This window comes from Lissotriton vulgaris, unplaced genomic scaffold, assembly GCF_964263255.1.
Source record: "Lissotriton vulgaris unplaced genomic scaffold, aLisVul1.2 SCAFFOLD_645, whole genome shotgun sequence".
Lineage (NCBI taxonomy): Eukaryota > Metazoa > Chordata > Amphibia > Caudata > Salamandridae > Lissotriton > Lissotriton vulgaris.
This window is the reverse complement of record NW_028247646.1, coordinates 582,414-596,178: the sequence shown is the minus strand read 5'-3', so window position 1 is coordinate 596,178 and position 13,765 is coordinate 582,414. Positions and strand designations below refer to the sequence as shown.

General features: G+C 51.4%; 1 protein-coding gene across 1 annotated transcript in view; it reads left to right on the top strand.

Moving 5' to 3' along the window:
* Positions 1-13,765, top strand: part of LOC147665085 (killer cell lectin-like receptor subfamily B member 1B allele A) — a 300,500-nt gene that overhangs the window by 186,666 nt on the left and 100,069 nt on the right. Inside the window, exons 3-4 of the mRNA XM_086949772.1 lie at positions 1,560-1,774; positions 11,904-12,007. Of these exons, the coding sequence (XP_086805898.1) occupies positions 1,560-1,774; positions 11,904-12,007 (319 nt within the window). The remainder of the gene's footprint in view (positions 1-1,559; positions 1,775-11,903; positions 12,008-13,765) is intronic.

The following is a 13,765-nucleotide window of genomic DNA, read 5'->3' as shown; positions in this document are numbered from 1 at the left end:
TTTAGGATTTAGGGATTGTGGGTTAATAGGGTTAAATATATATACTGTCATTCGTGAACAATGGCGGCGGCGTTGCGTCATACATCCGGTTCTGGAATCTACCTCAGCCTTCCAAGTCTTTCAATCAACTGATTTCTATGGGAAGACTTGGAAATCGTGTTTGTTCCCCTGTGACACAGATCGAGTTTAGTTGACGAACCTGTTGACTCGTCACCATGTTTAATGGTGCCCTCTCTTTGGGACTGCTGGTAAGACTGCCATACCGTTGGCATAACCCCGAGCCTCCCTCCATGGCTGCCTGCTCAATCGTGGGTTCAGGCCCAAGAGTGTTTTTTATTACCACTGTGCTGCAGCGTCAAAGTCCCCAATTGACAATCTTTCACATCATTTGAGGTGCATTAGAGACATCTGCAGAACTGTCTCATAGTAAGAAAGGAGTACTGACTCCTGCCCTTCACTGATGAATTGGAAAAAACATCCTTTGCACTGCGGAAGAGAACCTCGCTTGAGGGCTACTGAAGAATCTCCTTTATGTCCATGTATGACTTGGGGCTGCATCACAGATGTTTTGTCCAGATCAGCTTGGGTCTAAAATGTTTCTTGCTGTATTGTATTTGCCAATATCTAATGCAAAATGTATATTGTGCTATTGTGTTTTTCAGTGCATGCACCTCATGTAAATTCAAATCCCATACTGGTTTCCCTCTCAAAAGCATCATTAATGCCATAGTCGGTCTCTAGTACAAGTAATGGGCACTTTCTCTGGAAGCTCATCTGATTGATTTAGGCAGTAGGCCGGGCAAGTTGATTTCTTTGCAGGGCAAGTAGATTTCTGTAACCTGTTGTCCCTTGGACAAGCACATTTTGAAAATATATTCCACATCGCTGCTATCTAGAGGTGACTTGTATGTATTTAAGAAGAAAGGTTTCGGCCTGGCAAAAGGTTTATTTTGCCAGGATCGCGTAGCAGTTTTAAGACTGCACACACCGGCTCCGCAATGGCAAGCCTGAGACATGTTTTAAGGGCTAATTGTCTGGGTGGCATAATCAGTCCTGCAGGCCCAATAATAGCATTTAATTTACCGGCCCTGGGCACATTCATTGCAATTTACTAGGGACTTATAAGTGGATTCAAATGCCAGTTGGAGATAAGCCAATAGTATGTTTTAGAGGATAGCACACAAGCACTTTAGCACTGGCTAGCATTGGTACAGGGCTCAGAGTCATAATACCAGCAAAAACGAGGTCCGAAAAATGGAGGCGGAAGGCAAAATTTGGGTGGAGGAACACTCTAAGGCTGACAGTTCTAAAAATAATAAATATATATTTTTTCTTCAGGTGGAGATTTTTTTAATGTAAATATCAGAAAATAATTGAATTATTTTTCCAATAATTATAGATTTATTTCAAATTTGAGTCAATAGTGATGTAGCATTTTTTTATTTTGTACAATATTTAAAGTATCTAAAATGAAGTTATAATAATCTTTAATATAAACATCTTTTTAATTTTTTGTTTTCAAGTTATATATTTATATGTGCCCTTTACTTTACCTTAAGGTAACTCTGCGGCTAATAAAAGTGCTCATGCCATTGATGCGAACAGCACAGAAGACAAGGACAGTCATAAACAATGCCGGTGTGAGAAAGGATGGGTCTTGTACAAGGGCATGTGTTTCTTTCCCTCTGAAGCTAAAGGAAACTGGACAATTGGCAATAACACGTGTGCTTCTCTTAATTCATCTCTAGCTGTGATTAAGAGCGATGAAGAAAGGGTAAGTTGTTGGAAAGTCCAGTACTGATCTTGTCTTCTGTGATTCTTCTGTCTATGGATAACCTATCAGTGTTCTCACCCCACCCAATTACTGTGTACAGATCCCATACCAATATTTATAAGATGTCCTGCACGCTTGTCCTTCACTTGTCTCTATTGATGAGTTTGAAATGAGTTCTTATTATCGTGATATAAAAATACTATTTCTGGCGTTCTTCTCATCCTAGCTATCGTTTATCACTGCTTTTGGCTGTGATGGGTGATAACTGTTTAAAAACCCGCTCAGTTACAACCATATCGGATCCTGGACGACTCTCCCAGACCTGCCGTTTCACACGGGACCACCAGGTGTCATGATTTCATCTCTCTTCACACGGTCCTCGGGTGAGGAGCTGAAGGCACACGGTGACAGGGAGGAGCAGCTGGAACCAGTGCACAGAGCCGTTTCCAGCTTGTCTTTGGCGGCTGTTAGCAGCCAATGTCTTTAAAGGGTGTGAAAACACCCCCAGGACATTGGCTACTGCATCAGCAACCAGTTTTCTCTGATAGCCAATCATTGCTACGCAGTGGTCGAAGTGGGGAAAAAAAAGTAGGGGAACTGTGGGTGGAGAATCAGGGGGCGGGAACAACCGAAGATTGAATCAGTGGGCGGAGTCAGGGGTGTGGCTAGAAATAGCAAAACATACCAATTTTTAGTACGTTTAGCATTTCACTGACCAGTTACAGCTTATAACGTTATTTAATTAAAAGAATGGATATGTTTATTTGAGGTTTAATTCAGGAAAAAGCAAACACTCATAGGGAATACAGGTTTATGTAAAGCATATGAAATATAAGCAGGAACAACATGTTACCTTAATGCTTTTACTCTCATTGTTCAGAAATCCATGATTATTTTTTGTCTCAAACATTGAGGTCATGAATACAGGGCTCCTCCTATACACATGTGTTAAGCAGGGCTCAGAAGAGGAAGGGACTCTTCAGGAGAATCTAGACTCACAGAAACCCACAAAGGCTCCTTCATATTCATGTCAGCCAGCTGGCTGCTCAATCATAATATAGTAAAAAGAACAACTTATGGACAGAATGCGGAGCAATATCATACATTCACCCCAGTGCAGAGAGATGGGCCTAAATCCATTGTTTATTTGCTCACATGCAATTTCAGTTTGGACCCAGCCATATGCAAATCAGTCTTGATCCTGTGCCCAATGAGAACAGTCCAGCCCGAACTGCCAGGCCAGGTCCTCCCTGGACTGGAAACAAGCATCCTAGGACCGGTTTCGGGCTTTCAGCCCTCATCAGCCAGGATAGCTTGATTCCATTGGCATGGAGAGCACAGGACTCATGTCTGAGCATACCTGTCCCACTCGGGGTGACAAATGCAAAAAGAACAATTGATGGACAGAATGCAGAACAAGGTCATACATTCACCCCAGTTCAGAGATCGGGGCTTAAATCCATCGTTTTTTGCTCACCATGCCATTCCAGTTTGGACCCAGCCATATGCAAATCAGTCTTGATCCTGCACCCAATGTGAACAGTCCAGCCCGAACTGCCAGGCCATATGTATTCAAGTGTCCTTTCATTCGGGAAGTGAACACAAAGCAGTACCCACTGAACTATACACATAACATATTGCTCTTTGATATGCATGGTACATGTTCTTTGCAGCAGGCATATTACCCCTCTGCACTACCTTAGATGAGTAAAATAGCCACTAGACAAAACATGCTCCCATCTCCCTCCAGCAGGTACATTGATCACCAAAGTTATCTTGGCACTTGTATTGTTGACCAAAACCTGCTGAATATACAAATAACTTTGCAGTGTTTTTAAAACTCCTGCACTTGTACAAAACCGGTCCCCCCAAACTAAACTGGCCCCCTACCCTTCCAGTCGCCCTGGGAAACGCCTACTCCTGCCCTTTCACTGCTCCTGTCCAGTCAGTACTCCTGCTCATGCTCGATCAACACTCCTGCTTTGTCAATTCCCCCGACCACTCCCTTCTCCTGGCCCATCACTTCTACTTGCCCGTCACTTCTCCTGCCCGTCACCGCTCCTGCCCTGTTCACCGCTCCTGCCCTGTTCACCGCTCCTGCCCTGTTAACCGCTCCTGCCCCGCTCACCGCTCCTGCCCTGTTCACCGCTCCTGCCCCGCTCACCGCTCCTGCCCCGTTCACCGCTCCTGCCCCGTTCACTGCTCCTGCCCCGTTCACTGCTCCTGCCCCGTTCACTGCTCCTGTCCTGTTCACTGCTCCTGTCCTGTTCACTGCTCCTGTCCTGTTCACTGCTCCTGCCCGTCACCTCTCCTGCCCGTCACTTCTCCTGCCCCGTTCACTTCTCCTGCCCCGTCACCTCTCCTGCCCGTCACCTCTCCTGCCCCGTCACCTCACCTGCCCCGTCACCTCTCCTTCCCCGTCACCTCTCCTGCCCCGTCACCTCTCCTGCCCATCACCTCACCTGCCCGTCACATCCCCTGCCTGTCATGTCACCTGCCTGTCACTTCTTGTGCCCGGTCACCTCTCCTGCCCTGTTGCCTCTCCTTCAACGTCTCCTCTCCTGCCCTGTCGCCTCTCCTGCCCCATCACTGCTCCTGCCCTGTTCACTGCTCCTGCCCCGTTCACTGCTCCTGCCCCGTTCACTGCTCCTGCCCCGTTCACTGCTCCTGCCCCGTTCACTGCTCCTGCCCAGTTCACCGCTCCCGTCCTTTCACCGCTCCTGTCCTTTCACCGCTCACATCAGGTTACTGCTCCAGCTCCTGCCCCGTCACCTCTCCTGCCCCGTCACCTCTCCTGCCCCGTCACCTCTCCGTCCCCGTCACCTCTCCTGCCCCGTCACCTCTCCTGCCCATCATGTCACCTGCCCGTCATGTCACCTGCCCGTCATGTCACCTGCCTGTCATGTCACCTGCCCAGTCACCTCTCCTGCCCTGTTGCCTCTCCTTCCACATCTCCTCTCCTGCCCTGTCGCCTCTCCTGCCCCATCACTGCTCCTGCTCCGACACTGCTCCTGCCCCCTTCACTGCTCCTGCCCCGTTCGCACCTCCTGCCCCGTTCGCACCTCCTGCCTCGTTCACTGCTCCTGCCTCGTTCACTGCTCCTGTCCTTTCATTGCTCCTGTCCTTTCTCTGCTCCTGTCTTTTCACCGCTCACACCCGGTTACTGCTCTAGCTCATGCCCCGTCACCTCTCCTGCCCCGTCACCTCTCCTGCCCCGTCACCTCTCCTGCCCATCACCTCACCTGCCCGTCACATCCCCTGCCTGTCATGCCACCACCCTGTCACTTCTTGTGCCCGGTCACCTCTCCTGCCCTGTTGCCTCTCCTTCCACGTCTCCTCTCCTGCCCTGTCGCCTCTCCTGCCCCATCAATGCTCCTGCCCCGTTCACTGCTCCTGCCCTGTTCACTGCTCCTGCCCCGTTCACTGCTCCTGCCCCGTTCACTGCTCCTGCCCCGTTCACTGCTCCTGCCCAGTTCACCGCTCCTGTCCTTTCACCGCTCCTGTCCTTTCACCGCTCACATCCGGTTACTGCTCTAGCTCATGCCCCGTCACCTCTCCTGCCTTGTCACCTCTCTTGCCTTGTCACCTCTCCTGCCTCGTCACCTCTCCTGCCCCGTCACCTCTCCTGCCCCGTCATCTCTCCTGCCCCGTCACCTCTCCTGCCCCGTCACCTCTCCTGCCCCGTCACCTCTCCTGCCCCGTCACCTCTCCTGCCCCGTCACCTCACCTGCCCGTCATGTCACCTGCCTGTCATGTCACCTGCCTGTCATGTCACCTGCCTGTCATGTCACCTGCCCAGTCACCTCTCCTGCCCTGTTTCCTCTGCTTCCACGTCTCCTCTCCTTCCACGTCTCCTCTCCTGCCCTGTCGCCTCTCCTGCCCCATCACTGCTCCTGCTCCCACACTGCTCCTGCCCCCTTCACTGCTCCTGCCCCGTTTCCTGCTCCTGCCCCGTTCGCACCTCCTGCCTCGTTCACTGCTCCTGCCTCGTTCACTGCTCCTGTCCTTTCATTGCTCCTGTCCTTTCTCCGCTCCTGTCTTTTCACCGCTCACACCCAGTTACTGCTCTAGCTCATGCCCCGTCACCTCTTCTGCCCCGTCACCTCTTCTGCCCCGTCACCTCTCCTGCCCCGTCACCTCTCCTGCCCCGTCACCTCTCCTGCCCCGTCACCTCTCCTTACCTGTCACCTCTCCTGCCCCGTCACCTCTCCTGCCCGTCACCTCACCTGCCCGTCACATCCCCTGCCTGTCACGTCACCTGCCTGTCACTTCTTGTGCCCGGTCACCTCTCCTGCCCTGTTGCCTCTCCTTCCACGTCTCCTCTCCTGCCCTGTCGCCTCTCCTGCCCCATCACTGCTCCTGCCCCATCACTGCTCCTGCCCCGTTCACTGCTCCTGCCCCGTTCACTGCTCCTGCCCAGTTCACCGCTCCTGTCCTTTCACCGCTCCTGTCCTTTCACCGCTCACATCCGGTTACTGCTCTAGCTCATGCCCCGTCACCTCTCCTGCCCCGTCACCTCTACTGCCCCGTCACCTCTCCTGCCCCGTCACCTCTCCTGCCCCGTCACCTCTCCTGCCCCGTCACCTCTCCTGCCCCGTCACCTCTCCTGCCCCGTCACCTCTCCTGCCCGTCACCTCTCCTGCCTGTCATGTCACCTGCCTGTCATGTTACCTGCCTGTCATGTCACCTGCCCAGTCACCTCTCCTGCCCTGTTGCCTCTCCTTCCATGTCTCCTCTCCTGCCCTGTCGCCTCTCCTGCCCCATCACTGCTCCTGCTCTGACACTCCTCCTGCCCCCTTCACTGCTCCTGCCCCGTTCGCACCTCCTGCCCCGTTCGCACCTCCTGCCTCGTTCACTGCTCCTGCCTCGTTCACTGCTCCTGTCCTTTTATTGCTCCTGTCCTTTCTCCGCTCCTGTCTTTTCACCGCTCACACCCGGTTACTGCTCTAGCTCATGCCCCGTCACCTCTTCTGCCCCGTCACCTCTTCTGCCCCGTCACCTCTCCTGCCCCGTCACCTCTCCTGCCCCGTCACCTCTCCTGCCCCGTCACCTCTTCTGCCCCGTCACCTCTCCTGCCCCGTCACCTCTCCTGCCCATCACCGCGCCTGCCCATCCCATCACCTGCCTGTCATGTCACCTGCCAGTCACTTCTTGTGCCCGGTCACCTCTCCTGCCCTGTTGCCTCTCCTTTCACGTCTCCTCTCCTGCCCTGTCACTTCTCCTGCCCTGTCGCTGCTCCTGCCCTATCACTGCTCCTGCCTCGTTCACTGCTCCTGTCCTTTCATTGCTCCTGTCCTTTCTCCGCTCCTGTCTTTTCACCGGCGGTCACACCCGGTTACTGCTCTAGCTCATGCCCCGTCACCTCTCCTGCCCTGTTCACCGCTCCTGCCCTGTTCACCGCTCCTGCCCCGCTCACCGCTCCTGCCCTGTTCACCGCTCCTGCCCCGCTCACCGCTCCTGCCCCGTTCACTGCTCCTGCCCCGTTCACTGCTCCTGCCCCGTTCACTGCTCCTGCCCCGTTCACTGCTCCTGTCCTGTTCACTGCTCCTGCCCCGTCACCTCTCCTGCCCCGTCACCTCTCCTGCCCCGTCACCTCTCCTGCCCCGTCACCTCTCCTGCCCCGTCACCTCTCCTGCCCCGTCACCTCTCCTGCCCGTCACATCACCTGCCTGTCATGTCACCTGCCCGTCACTTCTTGTGCCCGGTCACCTCTCCTGCCCCGTCACCTCTCCTGCCCCATCACCTCACCTGCCTGTCACATCACCTGCCCGTCACATCACCTGCCTGTCATGTCACCTGCCCGTCACTTCTTGTGCCCGGTCACCTCTCCTGCCCTGTTGCCTCTCCTTCCACGTCTCCTCTCCTGCCCTGTTGCTTCTCCTGCCCTGTCGCTGCTCCTGCCCTATCACTGCTCCTGCCCCGTTCACTGCTCCTGCCCCGTTCACTGCTCCTGCCCCGTTCACTGCTCCTGCCCCGTTTACTGCTCCTGCCCCGTTCACTGCTCCTGCCCCGTTCACTGCTCCTGCCCCGTTCACTGCTCCTGCCCCGTTCACTGCTCCTGCCCCGTTAATTTCTGCTGCCCCGTTCATTTCTGCTGCCCCGTTCATTTCTGCTGCCCCGTTCACTGCTCCTGCCCCGTTCACTGCTTCTGCCCCGTTCACTTCTCCTGTCCTTTCACCGCTGCTGTCCTTTCACCGCTCACACCCGGTTACTGCTCTAGCTCAAGCCCCGTCACCTCACCTGCCCGTCACATCACCTGCCTGTCATGTCACCTGCCCGTCACTTCTTGTGCCCGGTCACCTCTCCTGCCCTATTGCCTCTCCTTCCACGTCTCCTCTCCTGCCCTGTCGCCTCTCCTGCCCTATCACTGCTCCTGCCCCATCACTGCTCCTGCTCCATCACTGCTCCTGCCCCATCACTGCTCGTGCCCTTCATCATCCCCATAAGGTCACCAATCATAGACTTCAGAACATTGGAATATTTTCTTAAATAACTAACAGACTCCTAAATACTGGGGTCAAACGCCGGGGCTGTCATTGCTTGAGTTGGAAAAGATTTGTCTGCACAGATGGCGTCATTATCAATGGGGCTTTGCAGGGGGGTGAATCTGTTAGTACATGCATTTATTAAATCTGCCAAATCATGTGCACATGGGTCAGGAGGTGGTGTAAATACTGCTTCCAAATATGAGCTTACTCGTTTGGTTATGGGTGCAAAACCACTCTTGCCCTTGGGTTTCTCAAACATCTTTGGAATGGTGTGTGTTACACCGGGGCCTGTATGGGGAGGACAACTGTCAACAGAACTAGAAGTGGCGTGAAAACGGCCCCGGTGCACCTCCGGGCCGAGATTGCCGGGAAACAGTCTGGTAGGCATTGATGAACGTTGCTTCAGCAGGTAAACACTGTGAATATCACTGCCACAAAACCCAACTAATAGCCGCTTTAAATTGGCATGTAAATTTGCTGGCAGCGTCCTCACAAATGAGGTTTGATCACTGGCTCACAGCAGCCGCAGGGCCATCAGAGTAGCCGTTTTCGCACTATGCTACACTGATGGCCCTTTCAGTCTCACTTTGCAGGCCCATTAGACCCAGCGGGGAAGTGGAGGAGGTCGGGCGCAGTGCAGAGGCCTTCTGAATATTCACGTTGCACCACTCATGCGTGAAAACGAAAAAAAGGTGTACTTTAAAGTGTGGCAATTTTACAGTCCCCGGTACGCTCTTTCAAAACTAAGAAGTAGGGGAACGGACTAACATAATTTTAAGAAGTAAGGGCACGCCGTGCCCTTCCGTCCCCGCCCACTTCTAACGCTGTTGCTACGTTCCTCCTGCGTCCATTCAGATGCAACAATAAGTGTGTGCCTCTAGGGCCCCCCATGAACAGGCCAGTGTGGCTGCGTGCTTCTATCACGTGTCCGGGACGGTGTTATTCAGACTGCTAGGGTACAGGGAACAAGCTGTAAGTGACTGAAGCCAGGCCTGGGTGCTGGGTTCGAGATTTTAGTTGCCCCTTTAAATGCAGCTTAGTGATGGACCCCGCAGGATGACAGTACCCTAAACCAGGCTTAGAGTGTAGCATTTTAAAGGTTGGTATTGTGTATTTAAGAGGCCCCTAAAATAAGGTGACCAGATCTTGAGCACCAAAAACCGGGATATTTTACAAAAATAGAAGGACTACAATTTTACATCAACCGTGCTGCGCAGAATAACAACTCTTATCAATAGGAACACAGAAAAAGCACTAAAAATAAATAAAATGTCATTTCTAAAACCAGCATCATACTGTTAAATTTCTTCCTTTCAAGAGCTAAGCGATACAAAAGGGGATGATGGACAGAGCGCTTGAGAAAATCAAACACTCGCCCCCAGTCAACTGATCTGGGTTTAATCCATCACCATTCTTTAGCTCACTCAGCCACCCTAGTTCAGACATGGCCATATGCAAATCAGTCTGACCCTGTGCCTCATGGGAAACAGTCCAGCCCGAACTGCCAAGCCATGTCTTCCCTGGACCGGAAACAAGCATCCTGGGACCGGCTTCGGATTCATAATCCTCATCAGCCAGGCTATCTTGAATCCAGTGGCCAATGAGCAAGGGACTCACGTCTGAGCATACCCTTCCAACTTAGGGCGAACAAAGCGATACAAAAGTGGATAATGGACGGAGCGTTTGAGCAAATCAAACACTCATCCCCAGTCAACTGATCTGGGTTTAATCCATCACCATTCTTTAGCTCACTCCGCCACCCCAGTTCAGACATGGCCATATGCAAATCAGTCTGACCCTGTGCATCATGGGAACAGTCCAGCCCGAACTGCCAAGCCATGTCTTCGCTGGACCGTAAACAAGCATCCTGGGACCGGTTTCTGGCATTTGCAGGAAAATAGTGCACATTTATTCTATGTGAGCAAGCCGTTCTCTGTGTGTTTTTTCCATTACAGGAAAGTCCTTGAAAATTAAACCTCATCTGTGGTGTCTGTACAGATATATAAAGTGTAATGTTTGTGTTCTCTTGAAGAAATATCTAGGATGTTCCTACCTTTGGCCCTTTCCATGGTTGCCGCGATGCCTGTGTATGCCATTCATTAGCTGAAGAAGAAATTGGATTTCTGTGTTACACAAAATATGAATTTGTTTCTTTAGTTATGCATAGCTTAACCAATGAAATCCCTTAGGAAGTATGTGTTGAAATGTCTCGTTCACCAGAACTTTACTGGTTAAGATCAGTGCTAGTTCAACCCTCTTATGTCCTATCATACCACAAATGTGTAGCTAATGTACCCTGAAATATTATAAAAGCCAGTCAAATTTTGAGCAGCCAGAGTTTTCCTGGGCTGCTAACTGAGCAAAGTCTGCTAGTCTGTCTGATTTATCCTTGGACTCTCTACTTGTAGGCAGGCTCTGGCAGTCTGTTAACTGTTTTGCACTCGTTCTTTCTTGAGCTTTCGTCCGAGGTAGGCCTTATGTTAGTCCTCCTGCTGATTCTGACTTGGCATAATGAATAAAATCTAAGTCTAATTCAGAATTCCTATTGATTTATTACATTTTGCCCTCTGTAATGATCATATATTTGAATAAGCCCATGAAGTTTTTTACCTAGAATCTTGTCTCGCTCAAGTATATTATCCTTCGACTCTGTCTTATGAAGGCCCAGGCAGTCCTGATCTTTCAAATCAATCATCTTAATTAGTTTGTGTGGCATCCAAAGCAGGGCCAATTGTGTAGACCTCTTTACCACAGTAACCAATGTCAAATTATGCATCTTGTGTGAGTACAAGTTTCCTTGCTTATGGAGATGTGTTCCTTACCCTAACTGCAGTCATGTTTTATTCAGTAGATTCATATTCACTTCTGTCTTTTCTAGTTTAATAACCAAAGTCCTTTATTGGTTGAACCTATGAGGCGGTATCTAAGGGACACTAGCGGTGGAGAACTAGCTATAATGGCGGAAACTTGCTAAATCTGAGGAATTTAGTGACGCTTCATTTTTAAACGCTTCTGGGATCTTCAGTGATGTCTGGTTAAAAGTGTGACAGCATATATATATGTTAGGTGATGACCACACCTACTTTTACACACGGGCAGTTCAAATTTCTGGCCAATCTATGTGAACAGTTCAGAATTTGACACCGTACGTTTCCTGTAATCGTTTTTGTATGTGCTCAAGTTGGCCACTCCAGGATTCAGAAAGTCCTCTGCTTTCAAACAATGGTGCTGTTGCAATGCACCAAAGATATGTTTTCTCCTGTTATTATCTGAAAAGTAACATTAGTCTCTGTCATTAAATTGGATCTCCAGAAAAGTCTTTGGAAAGGCCTTACCTAATCGGTGCATGCCACTTTCAAGGTTCAGGCAGATAATGTACAGGTGGTTGACAGAACCTTTACAATGAGCTTGTTACTACCCCCCTGACCTCATTCATGTTTCAAAGTCAGTTTTTTCATTTTCAGATCTTGTACCCTACCGTGCTATGTTGTAACGCCTTCTGCCACCCAGCGCCCATGGTCTTGATGTGGTAGACTAAGAACCAAATGTGAATCCGATGAATAAATGTGCACAGGCAAAACATGTGACCCATTTAACATGAAACTATTTGCAACTTTTTACATTTGCTTTTCTTCTTTTAGACTTTTGCCCTCAATATGACCCAGGAGTTCAATCAATGGATTGGTCTGAGAAAAGGACCAGATAGGAAATGGATGTGGCTTGACGGAAGTACATTGGCCAATGGGTATGTTTTTTTTAATTTGTGTGCTTAAACATGGGCAAGTATCATTCAAACCCTTAAGGGAGGTAATATTTCCAATTCCTGGTCCACTTTACATAGGTGGTCGGAGATCAACAGGATGCTTCAAAGCATAACCTAAGTGCATTCCTGGATACAATGAAGCAAACGCAACAAGATGATAGTGCTGAAACTTTTCAACCAATCGCCCCCAGTGTTGGACCCGGCCCTTAGGCAGGTTCACCCGAGACTTTTTGCTTTTTCCTAGCCTATTTCTGTGACCTGGTGTTGGTGATTTTAGGCCTCTGTGCACTTTTTCACTGTGGTACAGTGAAAAGTGTGTGAGCTCTCTGTGTATGTGTGGTGAGTGACCTGCCCTCCCATAGGTATGAATGGGGAATATGTATGCCCATGGTAGTTCCTGATGTGTGGGGAGTGCAGGGTCGAGTTTGATATGTACGGACTCGTGAGACTGAATGCTGCGAAATGATATATGCGGCATGACTGTGTCTAGTCTAGAAGTGCCACTTTTAGAAGTTGGTATATTTGTGTAATTTGTGTCTGGCGTGTGATTGGCTGGTGAGCCTGGTCCAGGAGTGCCTGGGCCTGCTTTTGGATTGACTGTCTGGTTTGAGGATGACAGGGGCTAGGGAGCCCCAGGAGGTTGTCTGAGTCAGCCCATGGATGAAAGGCTGCATCTGCTGCCAGGGAAGTGGGAGGAGATGGCACCTGGGAGTGACTAGGGCTGTGCCTGCCTGACCACAATGCTGGCTCCACCTCTCGCTGGGCGACTGTCACCTCTGTCCCTGACACTGAAGAGAGTTCCCTAAAACCAGTTCTAGCTGGTTCTCACACTGCCTGCACAAAGACTTCAAAGACTTTTATCTGTATAAGATGGGGCTGTGTCCCCTTCCAATTTGTTCTTGTTTCTGACTTGAATCTACCAGGGGCGGGCGCTGCCCTGCCCCTGGATGCCTGGAGGACTTCTGGGGGACCCCTCTGCCTTGCCTGGGCTGATGGGGGGACTTTGCTTTGCCCTGGGATCCTTTGGACCTTCTTCCTATTCCCCCAGGACTTTGCTGGACTTTTCCTGATTCCCCCTAGCGCCTGGGAGCGCTTTGTCCTGCTTCCAGCGCTGAAGAGCGCTCTATTTCGCATGTAGCGCTTGGGACGCACTTTATCTGGCTGCTAGCGCTTATGGGCGCTTTATTTCATTTATAGCTCTGGGAGCGCTGTAATTTTCCCCTCAGCGCGGGGTAGCGCTGTTATGGCCTTCCACGGCTGCCCACGCCGCGTATTCACTGTTTATTTATTTATCTTGAGGGAGCCCACCCCTCGGATAATGAGACCCCGCCTGCAATTGCCTGAAGCGGGCTGCTGCGCTGCCCGCGACGACCCGGAAGTGTATGCCCGGCCAGCCAATCCCTGAGGCCGACCAGGAGAAGAACCGGAAGTCCCGCCCCCGCAGCCCGGGTGCCGAGGAATGGCAGCCGCGAGGTGAGGGGAGAAAGAGGAGAAGCATGGCGGTTCTGCAGGGCTCCCATGAGCGGAGGGAGCCCTGCGGAAGAAGAGGAATTGACCCTGCGGTGTCCCGGGTCCCAGGAGGGGGCCCGGGTGACGCCAGAGATGTGCTGCCGCTGGCCCGAAGGAGCCCCGCTGGAGGAGAGCAGCCGGTGAGTGTAGACTGGCTGTGGGGCTCCGGGCGTGTGTTGTGGCGGCGAGTCAGTAGGCACAGAGCCAGGGGTGCAGTAAGGGCGGCCCCGG